Source organism: Microcaecilia unicolor, chromosome 9 (genome assembly GCF_901765095.1).
Source record: "Microcaecilia unicolor chromosome 9, aMicUni1.1, whole genome shotgun sequence".
In the NCBI taxonomy this organism is placed as follows: domain Eukaryota; kingdom Metazoa; phylum Chordata; class Amphibia; order Gymnophiona; family Siphonopidae; genus Microcaecilia; species Microcaecilia unicolor.
The window spans coordinates 171,483,646-171,506,244 of record NC_044039.1 but is presented as its reverse complement, the minus strand read 5'-3'; the positions used below and the strand labels follow the sequence as shown (position 1 = coordinate 171,506,244).

The 22,599-nt window shown below is 40.4% G+C and overlaps 1 protein-coding gene across 3 annotated transcripts; it reads left to right on the top strand.

The window, feature by feature from the left end:
• Positions 1–20,271: 20,271 nt before the first annotated feature.
• Positions 20,272–22,147, top strand: OTX2 (orthodenticle homeobox 2). 3 transcript variants are annotated; one of them, XM_030214798.1, is made up of 5 exons: positions 20,272–20,368; positions 20,939–20,967; positions 21,012–21,036; positions 21,116–21,267; positions 21,527–22,147. In XM_030214798.1, the coding sequence occupies exons 1-5, from the start codon at positions 20,272–20,274 to the stop codon at positions 22,145–22,147; spliced, it is 924 nt and encodes a 307-aa protein (XP_030070658.1). The 3 variants fall into 3 exon arrangements, with proteins under 3 accessions (XP_030070658.1, XP_030070659.1, XP_030070660.1); XM_030214799.1 differs by lacking the exon at positions 21,012–21,036 and having other exon boundaries at positions 20,929–20,940; XM_030214800.1 differs by lacking the exons at positions 20,939–20,967; positions 21,012–21,036.
• Positions 22,148–22,599: the final 452 nt, after the last annotated feature.

The window sequence follows — 22,599 nt, the reverse complement described above, 5'->3', positions numbered from 1 at the left end:
GGGCGGTAACTCAAAACTGACATGCGCTGGGCATGTATAAGCACCTATGAGCAAAAGGGCCCTTATGTGAAGTTTTTAGCATCAATTTAGGTACTCAGTCCTAATAAACTTTCAAAGAGCCAATTGAATATCAGCCTCTTATTTTTAAGAATAGCATGGGCTGCAGGATTTATTAAGAAATTATGCATCTGTCCCTGAACCCCACTATAAAGTGATGGGAAGTCTCCTTCCTTCCCTTTGCATTAAAGCAAGCTTGAAGTCCTCTGGGAATACATTCCACTTGGATATTCAGGATCTCCACAATGGCTATGATTTTGTTTTCTCACTGGCCCTATGCAGCAGCATCTCTGCTTTTTTGCATCTTCCCTGATTTTCACTAGGCTCTGAAACGTGCTTAAGGTTTCACACCCTTGTGCAAGCTGAAAGCTACGAGTTAAGCACTCGGCGTGCGCGCTTCCCTCCGCTCCCGCCTGCTGTGCTCAGCCCTGCAAGGAATGCTTGTGCGCTCTCAAACCAGATTATACTCTTCTCAAAAGCAGAATGGCTGGAATTAGGTAGACTGGTGGCTGCTTTTGTATTGTAAATGATTTAAAACAATAGGCGGGGCAAGCCAATCATCTGCCGGCCACAATCATATCACATTGTATTTGTCATGAAAATGTCAACAAAATTTGTCAAACTAAGCAGGCACAAAGCGCACAGCTACAATAAATGACACTGTAAACATTTGACAGTCTAATTTGAATTATAAAGACAGACAATTGGCTCTTAAATTTACACTTCCATTTAACCATTTTACAATTTTACCTTTCAATATGGTGATCATTTAAGTTGGGAGGAAGCAATTCCTGCAAGATATTTTATATTGGCATATTTAATATAAATGTTTCATCGAGTTTGTAGTAATGCAAGTAAAGGGGGGACACTGGCCATATAAACTAGGTTCTGTTGAATTAGTAATATGTTTTATAAAAATGAGATTTGCACAAAATCTATGCCACAGAATCACTATCATTCCCTTTCTGTTAACACATTAAACTATTGCAAAGCACTGTTTACTGGGCAAAGAGGTAGAAGGGGGTCAAAGATGAATAGGATAAATTTGACACAATGGCAGCCTATTCTGATTGTAAAATATTTACTTATCAGACTAAAAGGGGTAAAATTAAGAACAAAATCTGGGGGCGTCAAATTCAGAAAGCCATTAGAAACCTCTAGAAAAAAAATCAATAACCCTAAGGTAAAAACTGAAAAAGTTACAAATCAGTGCTAACACACTTTAAATTAGATTTCATTTAAAGGAAATTCCAACTGCTCTTGCAGTCATTTCATTTTTGCTGTGCATCCGATACACGCGGCCGAAAAAGAATTTTTATTTTTGGACGCGCGTATTGGACACGCACCAAGTGGCATTTGACACACATACAGTAGGTCATTACCACCCTGTTGCCGTGTGAGACTTTACCGCATGTCAATGGCTGGCAGTGAGGTCACAGACCTAAAATGGATGCGTGGCAATTTTGATTTTGCTGCAAATGCATTTTCAGCAAAAAAGTTTTAAAAAGGCCTTTTTTACAGATGCGCTGAAAAATGGATCGGTGCAAGCCCAAAACCCGTGCCTACTCTACCACAAGCCATTTTCAGCACACCTTAGCAAAAGGGACCCCTTGCTTACTTTATTTATTTTTTGTCTATTAGATTGTAAGCTCTTTGAGCAGGGACTGTCTTTCTTCTATGTTTGTGCAGCGCTGCGTATGCCTTGTAGCGCTATAGAAATGCTAAATAGTAGTAGTAGTAGTGGTTGCAATGTTTCTCAGTAACTCCTCAACATAACTTTTAAAATTTTTGTTTGTGTTTGTTTTTTTGTTTTTAATTTTCAGAGTATCTGTACAAAATGATCCATACAGGGGCAATTTTATTGGCTTTGTATCTAGTTAGAAATTAATCACTGCTTTTCCTATGATGTCACCACACACACATATATCTTTACCCTTTACATTTCTTATTTAAACATGTTTTACCCCTTCCCACGTATACATACTTTTTAAGCCCTAACACTGCTTAGAATAATTCAATACACAAATTGGAAGTAAACAGTAGGCCACAGCTTTGTTTATTCACAACTCTTAAATTGGTAACCAGAAAATCTGAACAGTAACACCCTGACTACACTTAAAATGTTACAGAAAATACCCCCTCCCTCTGGCTACTCGCCTTGTCAGCTAAGTAACATTAACATATCGATTCTTATATACTGAATCAACACCACAAGGCTCAGAATGGTTTACAGTAAGAAGAATTATATTAAGACTCAAAAATCAGTAATTCAAAAAAGCCAAAAAATACAAGTATATAGAATAGAAATCTCTGCAAACAACAAAAAGGATGAATAACATTTTTAAAAAAACAACCATGATTTAAGTAACTTCTGAAACTGTAAATATTTAGTCTCAGTTCTAATGGCAGAAGACAGGGCGTTCCACATAGAGATCACACAATGTGAACAATTTCTTGGTTGCTGAGACCAAGCAAGGTCTAAAAAAGAAAGAAAACTGCAATTTATTCACATGAGTGAGCCTAATAGTAGTCTAACAAGGTTGAACACGAATTAAAGTCAACATATATTCAGGACAAAAGTCCATTCAAGATCCTAAAAACAAAACATAGAGCCTTGAAATGGTCTCTGGCCTGACAGGCAACCAATGAAGAGTTTACAGCAAATGGTGTAACATGATCAAATTTGCTCTTAAAAAGTAGCACATTCATCACTGTTCCATTGCCATCGATTTCAGTTCTCACAGCTCCGCCTTGACAGCAAGAGCCCTGGTGCAATCATGGGCCTCTATGCCCATTAACCAGATCTTGTGACCAACCCTAATAATCAAATATTGTTCCTTGTTTATTGTCACAACCCCTGTAGTTCAGGTGTCCACAGCTGCGAGAACCCTAGCTACCCTCCACCACAACCCATCCGGTCTTACAGGATTCGGCCCATCACAAACTACACATAGGGCAGGCGGGTGGGTAACCCGCCTCTGAGCAGCAGGAAAAGCCCTGCTTCTCAGAGGGGCTACATTAAATACTCTACAAACCGCCCACTAAGAGTTCAGTGGGAAAATTATTTGGATTAGAAGTGGCCAATACCCTAACCTTTCCTGGATTTAAACCAAACTTCTACTACAAGCACAGTTCACCCAGAACCTTTTCAAGCGACCCAAGCCCGCAGCCTCCAGTAAGTAGCCCAAGGTTAATTGGGCCCTTCAAGACATGCTTTCGGGCTTGATTCTAATTATTGGAGCTGGGACTGCCTTACATATGATGTTCTTATCACCCCTTGCCCCCCGCACACACACACACCTTTACCCTTTAAATTCCTTATTTAAGCATGTTTCACTCCTTCCTAAGCGTACATGATTTAAGCCCTAACACTGCTTAGACTAATTCAACAACACACAAATTGGAAGTAAACAGTAGGCCACACTTTTGTTTATTCACAACTCTTAAATTAGTAACCAGAAAATCTGAACAGTAACACCTTGAGCTACACTTAAAACGTTATAGAAAATACCGCTCTTCCCAGCTACTCGCCCTGTCAACTAAGTAGCATATCCATCACTGTTTCATTACCGCTGATCTCAGTTCTCACAGCTCTGCCTTGACAGCAAGTAGGCATGGGCCTCCATGCCTTTTAACCAGGTATTGTGACCCACCCTGATAATCAAATCTTGTCCCTTGCTTATTGTTATGTCTCATCCCCCATGAGTCATAATTCCTGTAGTTCGGGTGTCCGCCACTGGGGGCCATTGATGTGAGTCAAAACCTCCACACCCCCCCCCCTCCCCCCCCCCCCCACTGGTCAAAAATCTGTGGCCTACAACACAACACTGAAGAAAAAACATTCAGTAAGTTCCTGTATATCATTGAGAAAGAAATCCATTCCTATATCAGATCATTGAATTTTATCCCTTCCAAACAGCCCAGCACATTGTGTGTCAACCTAATCATGTCTGAGCTGGACACCCCCTATGCCAGTAGCCAGACTCATGAGTTCACTTCCTCACTGACAGCTGAGTAGGCCTGTGAATTATATCAAACCAAACCACCCAAGAAGATGAGTATTAAAATAATACAAATCTAAAATCACCCTTAATAGTATCAATGAGTTTCTTTCCAGTCCAGTCATCCACATCATTTCCTCCAGTTGGATGATCAGCAGGTGTGGATGCCGAGGCTCGGATTGCAGATTATACAGAAGCGGGAGTAGCTGGCACCACCTTATGCCTCGCTTTCCGAGCCAAGAAATCTGAATCCCCCGACGCGCCATGCCCAAATAGATACTGCCCAGTCAATACGCAGCTCTGTGGCCAGCCCAATGAAAATATGAATATCCAATTACCCAGACAAAGCACACCCATCCAGCAACATCTGGAAAAGGCAACCAGTCAAGTGGAGAAGGCAACTAATGCACAAGCAAAGAATTGTGATAGTACACAAGCCACCAACAACGTGAATAAAAATGAGCAACAGGCTAAAGAAGGGAATGAAGACATGTAGAGAAATGCTCTGAGTCCAAAAGTTGATATTACATCCCAAGAGTAAACCCGATACTCTACAAACCAAGCCAAAATCAGCACTAGGAAGGATGATTATAACACTCTAAAGGTTCTAGAGGACTAACAGCCTATACTTTTAATGGTCTCATCACCCAACTCTGAGTGCACGGACAGCTTGTTGTTTGCTACAATCTCGTTTTCCCTAGAAAGGTCTTTTTCAAGACCATTGTTTTATCCACTGTTACCAACTACCATTCACCCATTCTGTGCTTTACAAATATTATATGAAGACTCCTGAAGCAGGTTAACTGCCAAAACACAGGTCTGTGTCGAGTCTCCAAAATAAATGTTTTAACAGCATTAGAAGTCTCTGCATTGTTCCTGGGCAGCCTGGTCTACTTCCCACTGTTTTTGTCAGTTTGAATCTTCTCCTGCCACTGCAAGACACTTCTTCAAGACTGCAGCAAACTGGTACCTGTTTAAGGCTACCCCGTCAGCGTGGATAAGGAAGGATAGAGTTCCCCAGAGATGTGCCATCAGAAATGCCATCACCAGACTAACTGGGCAGATATCAATCCCTTGGACTCACTTCAACACAATAGAATGCCAATACCCGCTTGGTCAGTCTTGGAGCAAACCAGTTGGATGCAAAGGGTGTTACTATGCACAAACACATTCTCCTGAATCAGACCCCCAACCCCATGAGTTCCTTTTGCATGCACCACCAGCTTGCTCACCCTAAATGCACCATAAAAAGTACAAACGCAGCTCTGAACAACAATGCCTTATATTAAGAGTACACAATAGAAGGTACAATCTTCAACAAGGCAGGTCATGTGTAATTGGCCATCTGGAATCCAGCACAGGAAAATGCATCCTACTCCAACCCGCAAACATACTTTGGATAAGGAAGCCAGATGGTGGATTTTCCCAACCGAAAGCATTACAGAAAAAAGCAAATCCAGTCACTTGCCTCACAACTGCAAACTTGGAATATCCTGGGGCCTTTGCATGTAGCATATATTCAACTAATTTGGCACTGGCCCTGAATCTCAACCCCCGTGCCACAGAAAGGAAACAACTCTTTCCAAATTTGTAGCATAAGCTGATTGCCCAACTTCCAGAGGTGGACTGGCATTGGTACTCCCACCTCATCCACATCTGGTGTAAGGGTCCAAAAAATATGAAACTGGAAATGAGAAAGTGCATCAGCTATTCTGTTAGTAGCACCTGGGAAATGCCTAGCTCTAAGATAGGTATTAAGTCTCAAACAGCATAATACCAGTTCTCTGACTAAGGATTTCACAAGCAAGTATCAGGCCACCTTCTTGTTCATATCACACACCAGGATCCGCTTGTCCTTCAATCTGTCTAGCCAAATCTCACAAACTACAACAAAAGGAAAGAGCTTGAGAAAGATAACATTCTTCATCAAACCAGCCTCTATCCCTGACATAGGCCAAGATGTGGCACATCACGAACCACTATAGTATAAGTCAAACCCCAAACTGCCTTCAACATCCATGAACAATTCCAGGTCAATGCTAGACCCCTCCAGGCTCTACAATGCTAAAGTCCCATTAAAGGAACCCAAGAACCCCAGCCACTTCCTGAGATCCCCACGGATACCCACAGACAAAATGCACAAAATAAAAAGGTTTTCTGACACCAGCCATCGCCAGGGCCAGTCGCCAAAAAAATGCTCGGCCCATCAGATTAACCCTGCATGCAAAATTTAAGCTACCCAAAAGAGACTGAACAGTATGAAGGGGGGGGGGGGGGGGCTTCCAAACCTATAGAACAGAGGTAATGAGTGCCCCTAATTGCTCAACCTTGTCCCTAGGTACCTGGTCACCATCTGCACTGAATCAATCTCTTTGCCAAAGAAGGTAATAACTGGCACCAGACCCTCAGTCTTATCTGCAGCCAAAGGTATACTAAAGTGGTCGACTACCTCAATGAAAGTAGACATGTCTATCACACTCATCACTATCTGCAGTGCCTACAAATAAAAAAAACATCCAAGTACTGAGCTATTTTAATAAGGCCCACCCTTTGGGCCATTACCCAGTGAAGAAAGGAACTGAACAGTTCAAAGTATGCACAGGAAATTGAACAGCCCGTGGGCATGCCCTTGTCAAAATAGAATGCATCATCAGCCTGAAATCCCAATAATGGAAAGAAGGAATGGTAAACCGGCAACAACCAAAAGGCGGATTCAACATCAACCTTAGCCAGCCTGACTCTATTTCCACACCTACAGACCAAACCAAGAGCACAATTGAAGGAAGTAAATTGGACCATAAGCAACTCCTTTGGGATGCCATCACTGACTAACTGACCAACCGGATAGGAGAGGTTTTGAATCAATCTGAATTTCCCAGGCACCTTCTTTGGAATCATTGCCAAAGCATCAACACTGGAAAAGGCCTGTATCCAAAAAATCCAGCAATCCTGCCCAAATGGAGCTCCTCCCCCAATTTCTTTTGTCACAACCTCTCTCAACTGTTTAGTTGATGATGAATTGTGACAACGTTATTTACCAATGAGCCCTGGAACAAGGAAACCTTCAGTGAAACCTCTCTCCAATACCTCTGCCGCCTCCCTATCAGTGTACCAATAAAACCAGGAGCGCATAATGTCAACCCATATTGGGGTAGGTGCACTATTAAAGGAATTATTGCTTTCCAGAAGGAATAGGTCTGCCAGCTCCCTTCTTAGAACACTTGGTGACCGAATGTCCCTGTCCACATTGAGAAAAGTAGTAGCGAAACTTGTGGTCTGGGAATGGACAAGATGTTCTGTTGAATCTTCAACAGACATTGGAGCTGGCTCCTAACCCAGAGGCGCCTCCTCCCATTCCAGGGGAACAAAAGGAGCAGTTGAACCCAAAGGTGAATGGCCCTGCCTTGCTCACACTGGTTGCAACCATCATAACTGATCGAGGGGCCTTGTGAATGAGCCACAGGTTAATAACCTATGTCCTCAATGACATGTGAAGATTTTCTGCTATCTTGTCACGGAAGGCTTCATCGTAGTTCCATGCACCATACCGCTGTAATGCATTAAGCACAGTTTCAGCATAAGACAAGAAAAGGAAATTCTGACCCGGGTCCCTTTGTTCTCACATACTCGCTATCCTTAGGAAGGATCGCATCCAATTAACAATATTCCTAGCCACTCTCTTCTCTTTCTGAACATCACCCTGTGTCTTTGACTTCTTCTTTTTCTTCCTATGAATCCTGCTCACCATCAGTTCTATACACAGCCACTTCCTTATTTTCCTATGCAGGGCATGAGGGACCTGCTCCCACAATTCAGACAGCACCACTAGAGCAGTTGGCCCCCTAGCCTGTTCCCCCTCCCCCTGTGCCACCTTAGATGATGGTGGGGCTACACAAGAAGAGGAAAAGGAGGTAGATGAGTGTGAGGAAGATAAAGAAGAACTAAATCCAGAAGAAGAGGAAGGAGAAATTCTATGCCTTTCCCCCTTCCCTCTTCTCCCCTTCTTAGTGCCCTCATCATGCTTAGAAGATTTTGTAGGTCTATTACCAGGTCCAGTTGAACCAGTTCCTGCCATAGGTTGCAGCAGAGCCTTCAACAGCTGATTCCCAAGGAGGGTTCCTCAACGTTGATGCAGCAGCACCTCGAGGTCTAGAAGATCATGCCCCAGCAAGGTGCTTGTATGGGCTGCTTCAGGCTGTTGGCCTGCCACCGGACCCCATGTAGCTGCCAACCACTTACAGAAGGTTCTTTACTGGGGACTGCTCATTCCTGGTCACCATCCATAGGCACCTGTGAAGACACAAAAGAGATATCATCAGAATCAACACCAAGTTCACCTGCCTAAGCCTCTGCCTCAGTGAATGCCCCACCCTCACCAATGGCTGCTGCTGGCCAAAGGCTGGGGCATAGCAAATTTTCCTCAGGGACAAAATAGGTCCACAGGATGGAGGCTGGCCCAAGGAGGCCAAGAGTACCTCTGCTAATCACAACAACCCACTGAGAATCCTGTTGTGCACCCAGAAGCCAGCCCTACATCAAGCCAGGAGATCCCACACACCTATTAGTAGGATCAGCAGGCATAAAAGGAAGCCAAGACACAGGAGCTGGAACCTCCACTATCCTGACCCCGGCTGGATTTGAACCTGCAAATTCCTGAACACTGCTGCTGTCCCCCAATGTCAGAAATGGTGGGGCCTGAGACAGAACTGTCTCTGCTGACATTCCTAAATTGCAGGGTGAGCAACAACAGTCAACCTTGCAGGAGCAGCCAACCCAGGAGAGGGGGCCAAGGGCTGCACAAGCCTGGTGGCAGCAGGAGGTACTGAGGCCAGACCCAAAAAACCAGGGCCCTGCCCCAACAAAGCAGGCTCAGTGGCGGCACCAACCCTGTCCAGGCCACGATCCCCAAATAGTGAGCCCCACTGGATGAAACCGGTCTTGGGCTTCTTGATTTCGAGGAGGCACCCCCTCCTACCGTGCTTGAAGCCTGATGCCACAGCGGCCTTGACGGCTATCTTCATGCAGGCGCTTTCTTGGGGTATGCAAACTGGCAAAGAGGGAGTCACTAATGAAGAAAACAAAGCACCCACCTGCTCAGGGCTCCCAGCCTTGTCAAGGTAATTACTGGCACATAGAAAGACCTTCATATTGGTCAAATCCTCAACTGCTGTCTATGGCACATGTTAAACCGACTCTGAGGAGCAGGAAACGCCCTGCTTCTTGGAGGGGCTACATTAAATAAGCAGCCACCCCTCAAGGGCACCTGCCCAACAAGGTCCTAAGAGTTCTGCGGGGAAAATTATTTGGATTTGAAGTGGCCAATTCCCTAACCCTTCCTAAAATTAAAACAACCTCCTACTGCAAGAACAGTTCAGAACTTTTTCAGGCGACCCAAGCCCGCAGTCTCTGGTAAGTAGCCCAACCCAAGTTGAATTGGTCCCTTCAAGACAAGCTTTCAGGTTTGTCTCTGACAGCAAAAAACAAAAACTGCTTTCCAATTGGTATCTAAGGCTCAGGCCTAACACTATTAACCAGAGTTTGTTAATTAACTCCCAACTCACACACACATATAGATAGATAGAAAACCACACACACACACACACACACACATATATATATATATATGTGTGTGTGTGTGTGTGTGTGTCTGTGTGTGTGTGTTATATATATAGTTTATATCTATCTATCTATCTATATATATATATTTACACACACACATATGATATATGTATACTCACACACACACACACACACACACACACACACACATCTATTCAATTCATCTCACACACACTGGAATGGGCCTCATACTTCATAATCTCAGAAAACTTGAGAGTGTATGCCAAATCTTCACTAGATTGTCAGTTTTCTATATTAGCTCACTGAACCTAAGTTATTGATATTTTCATTTAAGAGATGGGAGGTATCAAGCAAGTGACCAATATTCAAGGATCACTCTGTTTTCTTGGTTACTTGTAGTTAAATCTTATAGATAGATAGATAGATAGATAGATAGATAGATAGATGTAGTTGTCTTTTAGAAAACCCTGCATATAAAAAGGAGCAAGTAAACTTGTGAAGAATCCTAAGATTTTCTATGCACAGGGACACTTCTCACGTTTGTTTGTTTGTTTGTTTTTAGTCTGTAAGTTCTATTTTTACCTGTTGGGAAATTTCTGTTGTGCTATTCTGTAACTGACTTAAGCGTTTTTAATGGTTTTAAACCAAATTTTGATTTCTGTACAGAGACATCAATTAATCTAGTTCACTTAAGTTTTGCTAGACCTTTCGGTAACTTAGCTCTAAGGCAAGCCCCGTCTGCAGTTTCATAGTTTGCTTTTCTTCTAGAACAAATGTAATAACACATTTATCATTTGAAAAAAAAAACCGCATTTCAATGTACAAGGCCAATATGTTTTACGAAACATAAGGAAGCAGTTTGGAGCAGAAATACAGGCAGTATCAATCCTCTGGGAGCAAACCGATATTCGTGTATAAACTCTGGATTAAAATGTTCTTGCTATTACTTAATGGACTGAATTATGCTTTTACCTAGATTAAACCCAGTCTCCTCCCCATCCCCCCCCCCCCCACTCCCCCTCCTTTCAGCATTAGAATAGCTACAGACAAGAAAGGGAAGCTCGTTTTGTAAAATCAGATATTATCTCATACTATAACGTGGTGGTGACACCTATACTGGGAGGAGGGGGCAGAGGAAATTGATAGTTCTTCATTTACCAGTCAGAATGCAGAGCAAGAAAAAATTCCTATTGACAACTCTCCCAGTAGTCAAATACAAACTCCTTGGCCTCTGCTGAAACAGAATACTTTTTTTTTTTCCTTTTTGTTGTAAATGTCTCAGGTATGGGCTCTAACTGTACGCTTGACATTGATGCAACAATATTAGAGCTAATGGCTCCAGCCTGCTCCTCATTATTAATTGTCTTTGTGTTTGGATAAAGTATGTAATCTTCTCCTCAACCGCACCATTAAAATAGGTTGTCTTTTCAATTAAGAACTGTCTTGAGCACAGCAGTCAATTTTCCTAATGAAGATGCATTATAGTTTCACTTTTTTTCAATAATGGAAAATGCCCCGCTTTCATTAGACCTGATTGCTAGGGACCGGCAAAGAAAGGTTTTAGTATAAAAAATAAATGTGAACAGGACCACTAAATACCAGGCTTTTAAATAAATTGCAATTTTATATAGCTAAGAAGCAAGCGTGCATGGGTTTCTAATTTGGGCAACTGCAGAAATAGTCTCGCTTCTGATGGGGGAATAAAAAGTCTAGTTAAGTCTTTAAATCACTTGACTTCGAAAACAGGAGCTGAAAAAAATAATTGGCAGGCATAGGTTCTGGTTTCCTTCACTAGTTGCAAATGTGAAGTTAAAGCTGGTTCCTTCTCTATTACATCCTTTTAAGTTAGCGCGCATATAAAAAAAAACCTGTTTTGAGCATTAAAAATATGCACATACATATCTAAAAACAATTCTGGTTGCTTTAATTATGATTTACCCATACGCATACTTTTGTTAATCGAGCACAATCTAAAAGTTGTGAAAATCTTAAATACAGTAGGGTAAGCATGCCTGGAAATTAGAAGGGAAAACAAGATTTGAACATGTAATCATTGTCATGAATTCTTAACTTTAATAAACTTTTTACGGATTCTATTCGTTTTCTAATAATCATTTGACGTTTTGTGTTTGCAAGCTGTGCCTTGTGCCTTTCTTAATCTTGCCAGGTAATAGTTTCAATCACACAAAGTTGCATGAATGAAAACAAAATTATGCCTTCCTCCGAAAGGTCTCCTGCTTATGTGAAATAATAGCAGACGTTTATAAAGGGTGTTGGCTTCATCTAAAGGTGAAATACAGAATTTTAGTTCGCATATTAGTCATATTATTATAACTTTTGTCTTTGCCTTTTTGCACTTTTTTGTTTGTTTTGGATTTTTTTTTGGGGGTGGTGGTGGTTGTTTATGTATTTATTTGTTTGTTTATTTTCCTAATGTTGAATATTTGACAATTCATCTATAGGTTAAGAGAGATATGCAAACATACCGGTCGATCTTTCTAGCAAGTCTCAATTTTGATAAGTTCATTTTTAGTACTGACAGTTGAAAAACTCGAATTAAAAAAAAAAATTAGAATACGCTGGTATGTACAAAATAGCTTGATCAGGAATTAGATATTGTGATCCTTACATGTTAAAGAAGTAGAAGGGTTTTTTTTTAAACAGGTGCAGCTTCGAAAGTTATTTGCTTTCTATCAAAAGCTGAATAGCTTTTTCCATTTATTTTTCGAGTTGGTAGAATATGCACATTAGTAAACACAAGATTTGAATCAATAATTATTGTATTGTTTACAATGTGGGAAGGAAAAGGTGCTGGTAAATGTTGCATTATGGTCAAGGTACATGTAAATTAGGTAAACTGACAGGTAACACCTCCAAAATCAAAATTCCCTTTTACACGCTCACATATATACATGAATTACATGTTATACACATATTTGGGCGGCCTCAAATTCACCTGTATCTCTTTCACAACACACAGACACATCATGCACATTTCTTATATAGGTACCTGCATCTCTTAACTTTCAGATCAAACCCCGCTTTTTCAGCCTGTGACTTACATAACCAATTCATAAATGAAATTATAAAAACAAATTCAGATACGTAAAGTGCAATTCGTGCAGATTCAACAGTTCGCATATGTCGCAGAAACTTGCCTTACGTGCAAAGACAGGCCTGGGTGTAACACTTAACAAGCATATTCAGTTTATGCATATTGTGTTAGCCTGATGGTCTTTTCTCTTACATACAGTCACATACGCACGCATTGTACGCACACTTCCCCTTCCCCCTTCCCCCACCCCTTGAAACACTCCATTTACTGCCCGCACAAACTTTGCCTAGAGTAGACTATTGCAGCAGCGGTCCCTCGGTTTTTCTTCAGCACCACCACCTCACATTATGTACCACCTCCATGCGGTGCAGAAAATCAGTGAGGCTTCCAAATTTTAAAACGAGATTCCTGCGCTTCCTTACCAAAGGAAAGCCCTGCTAATAACTATCTACACACACAGGCAAACTATTTTCTTTTTAGCAAGATTCATTTGTGCAGATTATTATATTTTATTCTTGCACCGTCGATGTAAAACTGTTTGGAAGCTAAACACTGGGAATGAGATATTCAAACACCATTGGCTTTACTTATGCAATCCCAGATGCATATTCTTGGCCAGATTAGCCTTCCTAGTTTCTGCCTCCCGGATTCAATAGGGAAGTTGTTCTTGTCTATTATGGCACATACAGGAACAACCACAACCCAGCAATAGCGAGTAGCAGAAACCGTGTGTGTGTGTGTGTGTGTGTATCTATAATCTATATCTATATAAAGACCAGTGAAGACTGGATAAAACATAACGAGAGAGACATTAGCTGAACAGATACTATGCAGACAATGATATTTGTACAGAACGTTTAACTTACTGAAAATAAGACGTTAGTGACGGTTTTTTTTTCATCCATCTAGAAAGAAGATTTTTTTTTTCCCCAAAAAATTACACGAAGTAGCTCTCAGTAAACTTTCCACCCACCACCAGGAAAGACCCTTTGGTTAGTCTTCGGAAAATGACTAGGTTTCTGCTTCTATATTTGAGTGAGCTAGGCTGAAATCTTTGAAAAAAAAAAAAATGAAAGACCTTTTTTTTTGTTTGTTTTTAAAAGAAAATAATAATGTTGCAACTTTCCTTCAGCCTGTACAGCATGCTCGCGAGAAACTTGCTTGGAACATCAACAACAAAAAAAATCCCCTGGCAAAATCGGTCCAGAGCTTCTCCAGAAACCCTTTTCCTTTCAGTTCCCAATCTTTGTAAGAGCTATTCCAACACACTGGTAAGCTAAAAAGAAACTCTTTGATAAAGCAGCGTTCCAAGCTTCTGGGTTTTAAAAACCTAAATCTATATTCAAATCTGGCTGAAGGTGTGTTCTGGGATTTATGAAAGCCTCTTAAAGGGGTAAATTTACCAAACCGTGACAAAATCATCGCAATCTTACTTTAGACATCTGAAGTGGATAAGAATTTTAAAGAGACCATTGTTTATTTAAGAAAGACTGTCCATCTCTAGGAATTACTTTATTGGTCACACATTTCGTGCAGTTATTAGAGGGCAAAAGACTGGACTCTTTCCCCTGCTGTTTCCTCTGCCAGGTCCAGAAGTCTGAGAAGACAAAGAAAATTTCAGAAGAAAAGAAATATATATATATATATTTATAGTAGGTAGAACCTTTGGCGTAGGAACTTTTTGCTTTATCGTAATGGGGTGCTCCTGACTGCTTTTTAGATCATTTCACGTTTCCCTTTTCTATTTCCTAATTTCCATTGGTATCGAGCCATCAGGATTTACATTTACATTTAGACAGAAACGACATTTTAAATAATCTTTATGTGACAGAAAAATATTATTTAGGATAGGCACATAATAATAATAATAATAATAAATTATTACTATTATTATTATTATCTGTCTCAAAGCAAAGTAATTATTTTGCATTCAAAAGTAATACTATACATTCCTTACAAAGATCTATTCAGTTCTGAGGGATGGAGGGAAAGTCAGTTCATTTCGTATCTTACTAGCCTGTATACAATTGAGAAAAGAAGGTATTCACACCTTAAATAGCACAAAAAAAGTCGTCATATATTCTGGTCATAAATCAGCAACTTCTTATACTCTCTCCCTTGCCCCGGTTACATATAGTCTCATCAGAAACACAGTGCAACACATTTAACAGATTAATTACAGAACTACGGCAGCTCCCAGAACAATCACGGCTAAAAGATGACGGAAAATATCCCCTCCCCTGCCCCCTCAAAAAATGACGACTGGCCAAGCTGCGACTCGACGTAACCCCCATAAAATTATTCTTGTCAGTCCCAAACGCACCAGACTTTCGTTTACATGCATCTTATGGAACAAGAGTCGAATTCATTGTAAATTTTAATTCAGGTTAGGGTCAGGACAGTGTTGATCTGTTATTTTGTGTGATTGTGTATTGACTTTTGGATGTGTTAATCTAATCACCGAAGAGACCCGTTTCCATAATAAGCACATACGTACTACTTTCCAAGACGTGCAAGTTGAATTTGCAGAGAAAGTCAGGCTCAGTTTGCCTGAACCCTGTGGTAAATCGTTTCAGCTTAAGATTTATTTCCTCTGTGGCTCTTAGTTTTATTCCTGCTGTTTTAAACAAATAAATAAACCTTGTTTGTTGTTACCGTCTGATTCTACTTAGGATTACTTGGCTGTTTGTATCCAATAATAATGAAAAATATTTGTGTCATGTAGGGCTTGCAAATATGCATCTTGATTGCGTACCAGACCATACCATAGGACGGCTGGCAACTCATTTGCCTATTCCTTAGATACTGTATCAATTATCGTTCAAGCAGTTCTCTGGTTTGTTAAAACTGCACGTTTAGGGAAGAAGTATGGGGGGGGTAACTGGATTTTAGGAGGCGTTTGTAAAATCCGTGAATTTTAATATGGAAAATGCGGTACCGAATCCTTTGTCAAGATATGAAATAGTTTGATCTTGTCCCCCCCCCCCCCCCTCTCTCTCTCTCTCTCTCTCCCTCGCTCCCTCCCTCCCCTCCTCTTCTCTGCAGGCTTCGTTGCACTCTGTTTGATACTAAATATTCTTGCTTTTAAAAACTGCTCCCTTTGGCACGCTTCTGATCTAGACTTCTTGGTGGATTTTATTTAATATTTTCCCTATCCCCTCCTCTTTTTAACGCCTCCTCCAAGCGTTTACTTCTACATTTTTAAACTAACTCCACATTTATTTTTGTAGATTTTGATTATTTAAGTTTGCACACACTAAAAAGTGGACGGTCTTTTGCCGTCCATTCTTTGTAGGGCACACAGTTCGCTTGTGTGATGCAGTCCTAATGTTGCTGTAGTCCCCCTGTATTTTCGGTGTAATTTTTAGCTGTTATTTGTTGCCTGATTGTCCTCCTGGCGTAGCAGTGGCCTGTTTTCCTCCCCCTGTTGTGTGTTTTTATTATTTTCCCTCTGGCTTAGATGTGTCAATCATTCTCTCTCTGCCATTGGCTGGAGAGTTTGCGTCAAAAAGTTGCCAGAGAGGCGCTTTCTCAGCAAACCTCCCTGAAAGAGGAACAGACCTCAGCTCCAACAAAGTCTCCACTATTAATTTAGGGGGAAAAATATCACTTGATCAGATCTTGCACCGTCTAATTTGTAGGTATTTACTGTTTCTGTTTATACATCTACACCTCGTTTAATGTTTCCTTTGCTGTAGCCATTAGGGAAGTTTGGCGAATGCAAGATTTATAAGTGCTTTTGATTTATGTGGGGACCTGATTTTTGTTTGTTTGTTTAGGATTTGGCAATATTATTTTTCAACGTGAAGCAAAGTCAGGTAAGTGCGAGATTGATATTGTATCTTATTCTTTGAGAAATGAAATGTTCTGACTGAATTATGATCTGTTGCGCCCGAGAAAATTCAAAGAAAAAGCCTGAAAATTTCAGCCTTCTCATTGTTATAGCCCGAGATATTTCTTCTAATAAGAACGCAATCGTTAAACAGAATTTAAAATGAAACCAGAGGGCTGCAAAAGATCGGTATATTGAACGCTATAGAGCATAAATTTCCTGCAACTTTTACCTTTCTCGTCAATAGCGCTTTACAGTCTCTTCTGTAACAGTTTGAACGAAAATCTAACGTACAACTTTTAAACCATATTTTGTCAAATTTAATTAGGTTTCTCTTTCTGCAATCCAGACTGTCCTTTCTCCTAATGAAAATGCAAACACACCAAACCAGATAATTGAGGAGGCGGGCAGCTACTTCCCTGATTTTTTTTTTCTTTCGTCTGTATGGAGGAAAAGAGGGGGAGGGGGATCTAGCAAGATAATGAGAAAAAGCATTGGACTCCTCGAGAAGATGTTGGCCTGCTCATGGTGACTTGCCGATAGTTTTGATCAAAAAATAAGTGGAATTAAATCCCTTGCTTCCAGTTATTGACAAACAGATTTCTGCCCAGTCTCCGATCGATAGACTAAGCAAAGAAAGTCGTTTTCCTAAGATGTCTTTGACCAGAAAGCACTTCAAGCAACACCAACAGGCGAGATAAAAATTGAACTCGTGCAATATCTCAGGGTAAATAAATAGAACATAACTCCGCAGAGGGAGATTCTTCCTTCTTTGTTCAATGTTTCCTAATTCTGCAGTCCTTTCCAAACACTTTGTATTGTTTCTCACTACTTTGGTCAGTAGTACAATCCATAGTTAAATTATGGCAAAGCTAATGCACCTTAAAAATGTAAGAGAGAGCAATGGTCTAATGGGCTGGAGATCGAAATAAGAAGAAACCAAGGAAGGGAAAAAAAAAAGAATAATTTTCAGACTTCTTATGTGTTGCAACCTTGTAAATAATTAACAAATCTGATGTCAAATTCATTACATCTTTCAGTCGTACATCCAAGTCTGACTTCCTCTTTGCTTAAAACTTTCACTGAAGTTTTTAACAGGGTTGTTAATATTATTATTTCTCTTATTATTATTATTATGCCGACTTATATATGTTTTGTTTCATTTTCATCATGCAGAAAATTAATCAGCACACATGATCAGCCAAGCTGGGGGATGGCGTCCTGTAATTAGGGAACGTGTGCCACTCGGATTATCTCGTTAATTTATCAAGAAAACATTTATTATAATTAATTCTTGGACGGGGTAATTATTATCGAGCGAGTACAGATCAACTGGTAGATGGGATCCCTGGGAAAAAATGACAGATTGCTCAGGATATTGGTTAGATATAAAACTACAAGGCTGGGTGGGGATATCCACTCCAGAAAAAACCCTTCTGCAGAGATCTGAGCTGCTCAGGTAGGAAACAAAGGAAAAGTTTGTAACGTGTTTTAAGGACATGTGGGGTCTCCATAAGTGCACTTTACAGGTTGAGAGAATGGAGTTATTGAATACCTGAAGATTAAAAGTACCATTGTGCACTTACTTTTTTTTTAATTAAAGAAGAACAACGAAGGAAACTAACAACAAATTCATTTTAAATTCTTGAAATCATATTTGGCAAGCTCTTATAAAGGCAATGCATAAAAAAATAGACAAGTATTGTGGAAAATTTCCTATAACTGAAAATCAAGAAAAGCAAACAAGTGTAAATTATATTTGGTGGTTGGGGGGGGGGGGCATTAGGCTTCCTTGGTTATATTTTTTCGGGTTACTTTAGGAAAAAACAATCGGGGGATGGTTTAAAAATCCATTATTTATGAGTTTTAGAGGCAAAATGCAATACATTGATAAGGAAATATATTTGCATAAAAAGAATATTTGTAGGTTTCCTAGGTTTACCAATTTTTAAAATAGTGTATTTTGCTGTTTCAGTAGTCTTTCTTCCCCAAAAGGGACTAAACCGGTTAGACCATTAATGAAATAAATGCAAATTCTTCAATAAAATTTATGAAAAAATGTTTAAAAAACGATTTAGCAATTTTTACAAGAATTATAACATAGAAAAAAATTAAAAACTCCAAACTTAGAAATGTTATGGCATTTTTGTCTATTTTGTTATCTTTGAATGCTTAATAGTTTGTGGAACACACGGTAAATATGTAATATTCACTTTAATTTTTACAGGCAGATGTCAGACATTTCCAGAAATCTAAATAGGGCAAAAATATTTCTTCAGCAATGCAAAATAGAGAACTCACAAAACTTCTATGTGAAAGTTACACTCTGTGTACAGAACACCAGACACAATATTAAAAACGAAAATCTTTTCCGAATTAATTAGAAAAGAGTGAAAGTTTGCTGGAGACATATTGTTTTGTCAGCCATTTTGAAAGCTACAACTTGGCAAAAGTTGCACCCTACCATGCTCACAAGCAAAGTGTAACATTGAAATAGTTCAAGAGCTAAAAATATATAAAATATATTTTCATGGGGAAGTTATTTGAATTATAAAAGTTTGGATTATGGACAGAGGCACTGGAGATTATTGTACGTTCTTGACTGGGAATATCTTGTTTCAGACTACAATAGTCAACTGTAAGCCACATTGAGTTTACCACCAGGTTGGAAATGTTGAAAATGTGGGGTACAAGCAAACAAACAAATGATAACTGTTGTAAATGTATTTTCTTAATATTAGACCTGTCTGAAGTTTGGAGGCAGAATGCTAAGGAAAATTACTTTAAAATCAATAATACGCATGCCTTTTGAAGTATAGTGGAATATATGTGAGCATACATTTAAAAAAAAAGTCATAAAGGTTGAAAATGTTAAATATTTTGGTTGATGGGAACGCAATATAGAATCGGCCCTCTTTGATGTGAGTCAGAGTTGAGATATGTAATGATTTCTTATTGGAGTTTAAAGACTTGTTTGTTTATCTGTAACCATTTAGCCATATAATCAACACTCCTTGAAAGCCGAATAAATCTGTTACTTACCTCTAAATCTAATTACCCAGAGTACTAATTAGGTGAAAATGGCTAATGCAAATGACTTCAAATTTTGAATGATGATAGCAGAGCATTGCTCAGTTCTGGCCATTACCAAGTTGGTATTTCAGGTCTTGAATGCGCCCACATCTTAGTTTCTCAGCAGCTGAATGCAGCAGAAGCCGGGGGCATAATTAAAATCTCTGCTAGTGTAATAGCTACAGACTGGGAGAGATAAGTTTCTTGAATTGTTTCTTTGTTTCTGACGAATAGGCTTTGTTATCCGCATTATTTATTTAGCCAAGGAGTTCTTTGTCTCTGCAAATAGCCCCAATCAAGTTTTGTTTGAGACAATTAGCTAGTGCTAGCCAATGAATCCTATGCAAATGCCAAGGCCTGGCGCTGCAGTCTGTGCATTTCAACTCCTGTGATTCGGCTGGAAGGCGTGTTACAATTATGGGGTGTAACTTTTTTTTGGGACACAGTCACTGTTCCCTGAGTCCAAAAAGCAGCTGGGAGTCTGCAGTGTGTTACTATCCGTCCTAATTGATTTTTCAGCCTTATACCTCGGCAAATCGCCCCAGATACCTCGGTTGAGAAACATTTTTCTTTCACGTTTTAGGAAATATTTTAAAGGAGTCCAGAAGCTTGAAGACCTTCCAACCATTTCTTCCCTCGGCTTTGCTGGATTCCCTCCATTTACCAACTTTAGCATGATGTCTTATCTCAAGCAACCACCTTACACAGTCAATGGACTGAGCCTCACAACCTCTGGGATGGATTTGCTGCATCCGTCAGTGGGATATCCTGGTAAGCGATGGTTTTAGTAGGTAGGCTGGGCGGATTAAAATACAGGGGAACTTTCCGAGAAAATGTTTTAACGTGCGAATCATGATGGCGAGGGCAAGAGGTGGCATGAATGTGTGCCCGCCTGAGCCTTCTTGCTCTGTGTAATAACGCAAGTATTTCTGAGGATACGCCATGTAATTTTCAGGAAGGTTTTTTTTTTTGTTTTATTTATATTGTTTCTTTTTTTTTTTGAGCAAATGTTTTGCTTGCCTCATAAAGTTGATCCTAGAGTTTATTTCCACTTTAGTAGGGGGGGGGGGGGGGGGATCTGTTACCTACTTTGAGAAGCAAACTAGTAAGAAAACTCGAAGTGTAATCTTACAGACCTAAGAGGGTTCATCAGAAGCCTTATCACTGAAAGATTACGGGTTTAATTTTTTCTTCATTTACTTCTTTCCTTTTCTTATTGTCCTGCTTGCTTTCTAATCGGGATGGATTGTTTTTGCTCTACACCTGCCTGTTTTTAACCCTTACCCTCTTTAAAATGTCTTTGATAACAGTGGGGACTGGGGTACAGCTAGCAGTGTACAGTTGCTTGCCATTATCCTGAAAGTCCACAAGTGTTTAGCACAAGTTTGAAACAACCCTTAAGGATCGACGTGAGTTTACATCTTTTAGGGAGTATGATTGTAACAGACTTGCTGCTCCAGGAATGTCTCTAAATTTTATTTTGAAACTAAAATAATCGGGGTGTTTTTCTTTACACAGCCACTCCCAGGAAGCAGCGGAGGGAACGGACTACCTTTACCCGAGCGCAGCTAGATGTGCTGGAGGCTCTTTTTGCTAAGACCCGCTATCCGGATATATTCATGAGGGAGGAGGTGGCTCTGAAAATCAATTTGCCGGAATCAAGAGTGCAGGTGAGAAAGAGACTTTTCTACAGATTGCAAAGTTCTCTGTCCTCTTCCCCCACAAGAAATATATGAAAACACTTCCTTGCCAAGTGCCTGATCTGTAGTCGAGAGACAAAATTGCCAGGTCGGCAGGTTTATGAGGGTCCCGAAAGGTCACAACGAATAAATAAAATATTTCAGGTTTACGGCAAGAAAAGGAATTCTGCGCTTAACTTCACCTGTCATTAACGTGACTAATAGGAAGCTTTTGTTTTCTTATTTCAAGGTGTGGTTTAAAAATCGCAGGGCCAAGTGTCGTCAGCAGCAGCAGCAACAACAGAACGGAGGTCAGCATAAAGTGAGACCCGCTAAGAAGAAAACTTCCCCGGCCCGGGAAATCAGCTCTGAGAGCGGTACTAGCGGCCAGTTCACCCCTCCCTCCAGCACGTCGATGCCGGTCATCTCCAGTAGCAGTGCCCCGGTGTCCATCTGGAGCCCGGCCTCCATTTCCCCTCTCTCCGATCCTCTGTCCACCTCCTCTTCCTGCATGCAGAGGTCCTACCCTATGACCTACACCCAGGCTTCTGGTTATAGCCAAGGATATGCTGGGTCGACCACTTATTTCGGAGGCATGGACTGTGGATCGTATTTGACCCCAATGCATCACCAGCTTCCCGGACCAGGAGCCACCCTGAGCCCCATGGGTACCAATGCAGTAACCAGTCACCTGAGCCAGTCCCCTGCTTCCTTATCCACTCAGGGTTACGGAGCATCAGGCTTGGGCTTTAACTCAACTACCGATTGCTTGGATTATAAAGACCAAACTGCCTCCTGGAAGCTGAACTTCAATACTGACTGCTTGGATTATAAAGATCAGACGTCTTCGTGGAAGTTTCAAGTTTTGTGAAAGCAACATGGAACTTTTGTGATAAACACGCTGGGGGTAGATATTCCAGTCTTAGCCAGATCTTGGTTCAAAAAACAAACAAACAAACGAACAAACAATTGCAATCTCACTAAGATCAATCCCTTGCCGAAAGATCTGGGATGGATATGCGGACAAATGATTGTGAGAAAAAAAAAGCGCGCAGGTTCATCCGCGTGACAAGAAAGAGACAGATCAATTATTGTGATCGTTAGAGTTCTAGCTGTATCATTGGTTAATTAAAGATTAAAAAAAAAAGAATAGAGAGAGGATCCTTTCAGTTTTGGCTCGCTAATTTGTCCATAGACTTTGGGGAAAGGTCCATCAACAGAGGTGTCCAGTGTTAGCCGGCTCTTGGTTAAAAGCTTTGGAATTGCCATAATTTCAAACTCACGCACGTTTCATGACCGACTGCTACTTGGCACAGAAAGAAC

What these genes read in the sequence shown, in the direction of transcription:
- OTX2 (XM_030214798.1), top strand. Translation starts at nt 20,272, where the DNA reads ATGATGTCTTATCTCAAGCAACCACCTTACACAGTCAATGGACTGAGC. An exon ending in TCCGTCAGTGGGATATCCTG is followed by an intron (nt 20,369 to 20,938) that starts GTAAGCGATGGT and finishes AGCAGTGTACAG; the next exon opens with TTGCTTGCCATTATCCTGAA. An exon ending in TGCCGGAATCAAGAGTGCAG is followed by an intron (nt 21,268 to 21,526) that starts GTGAGAAAGAGA and finishes TCTTATTTCAAG; the next exon opens with GTGTGGTTTAAAAATCGCAG.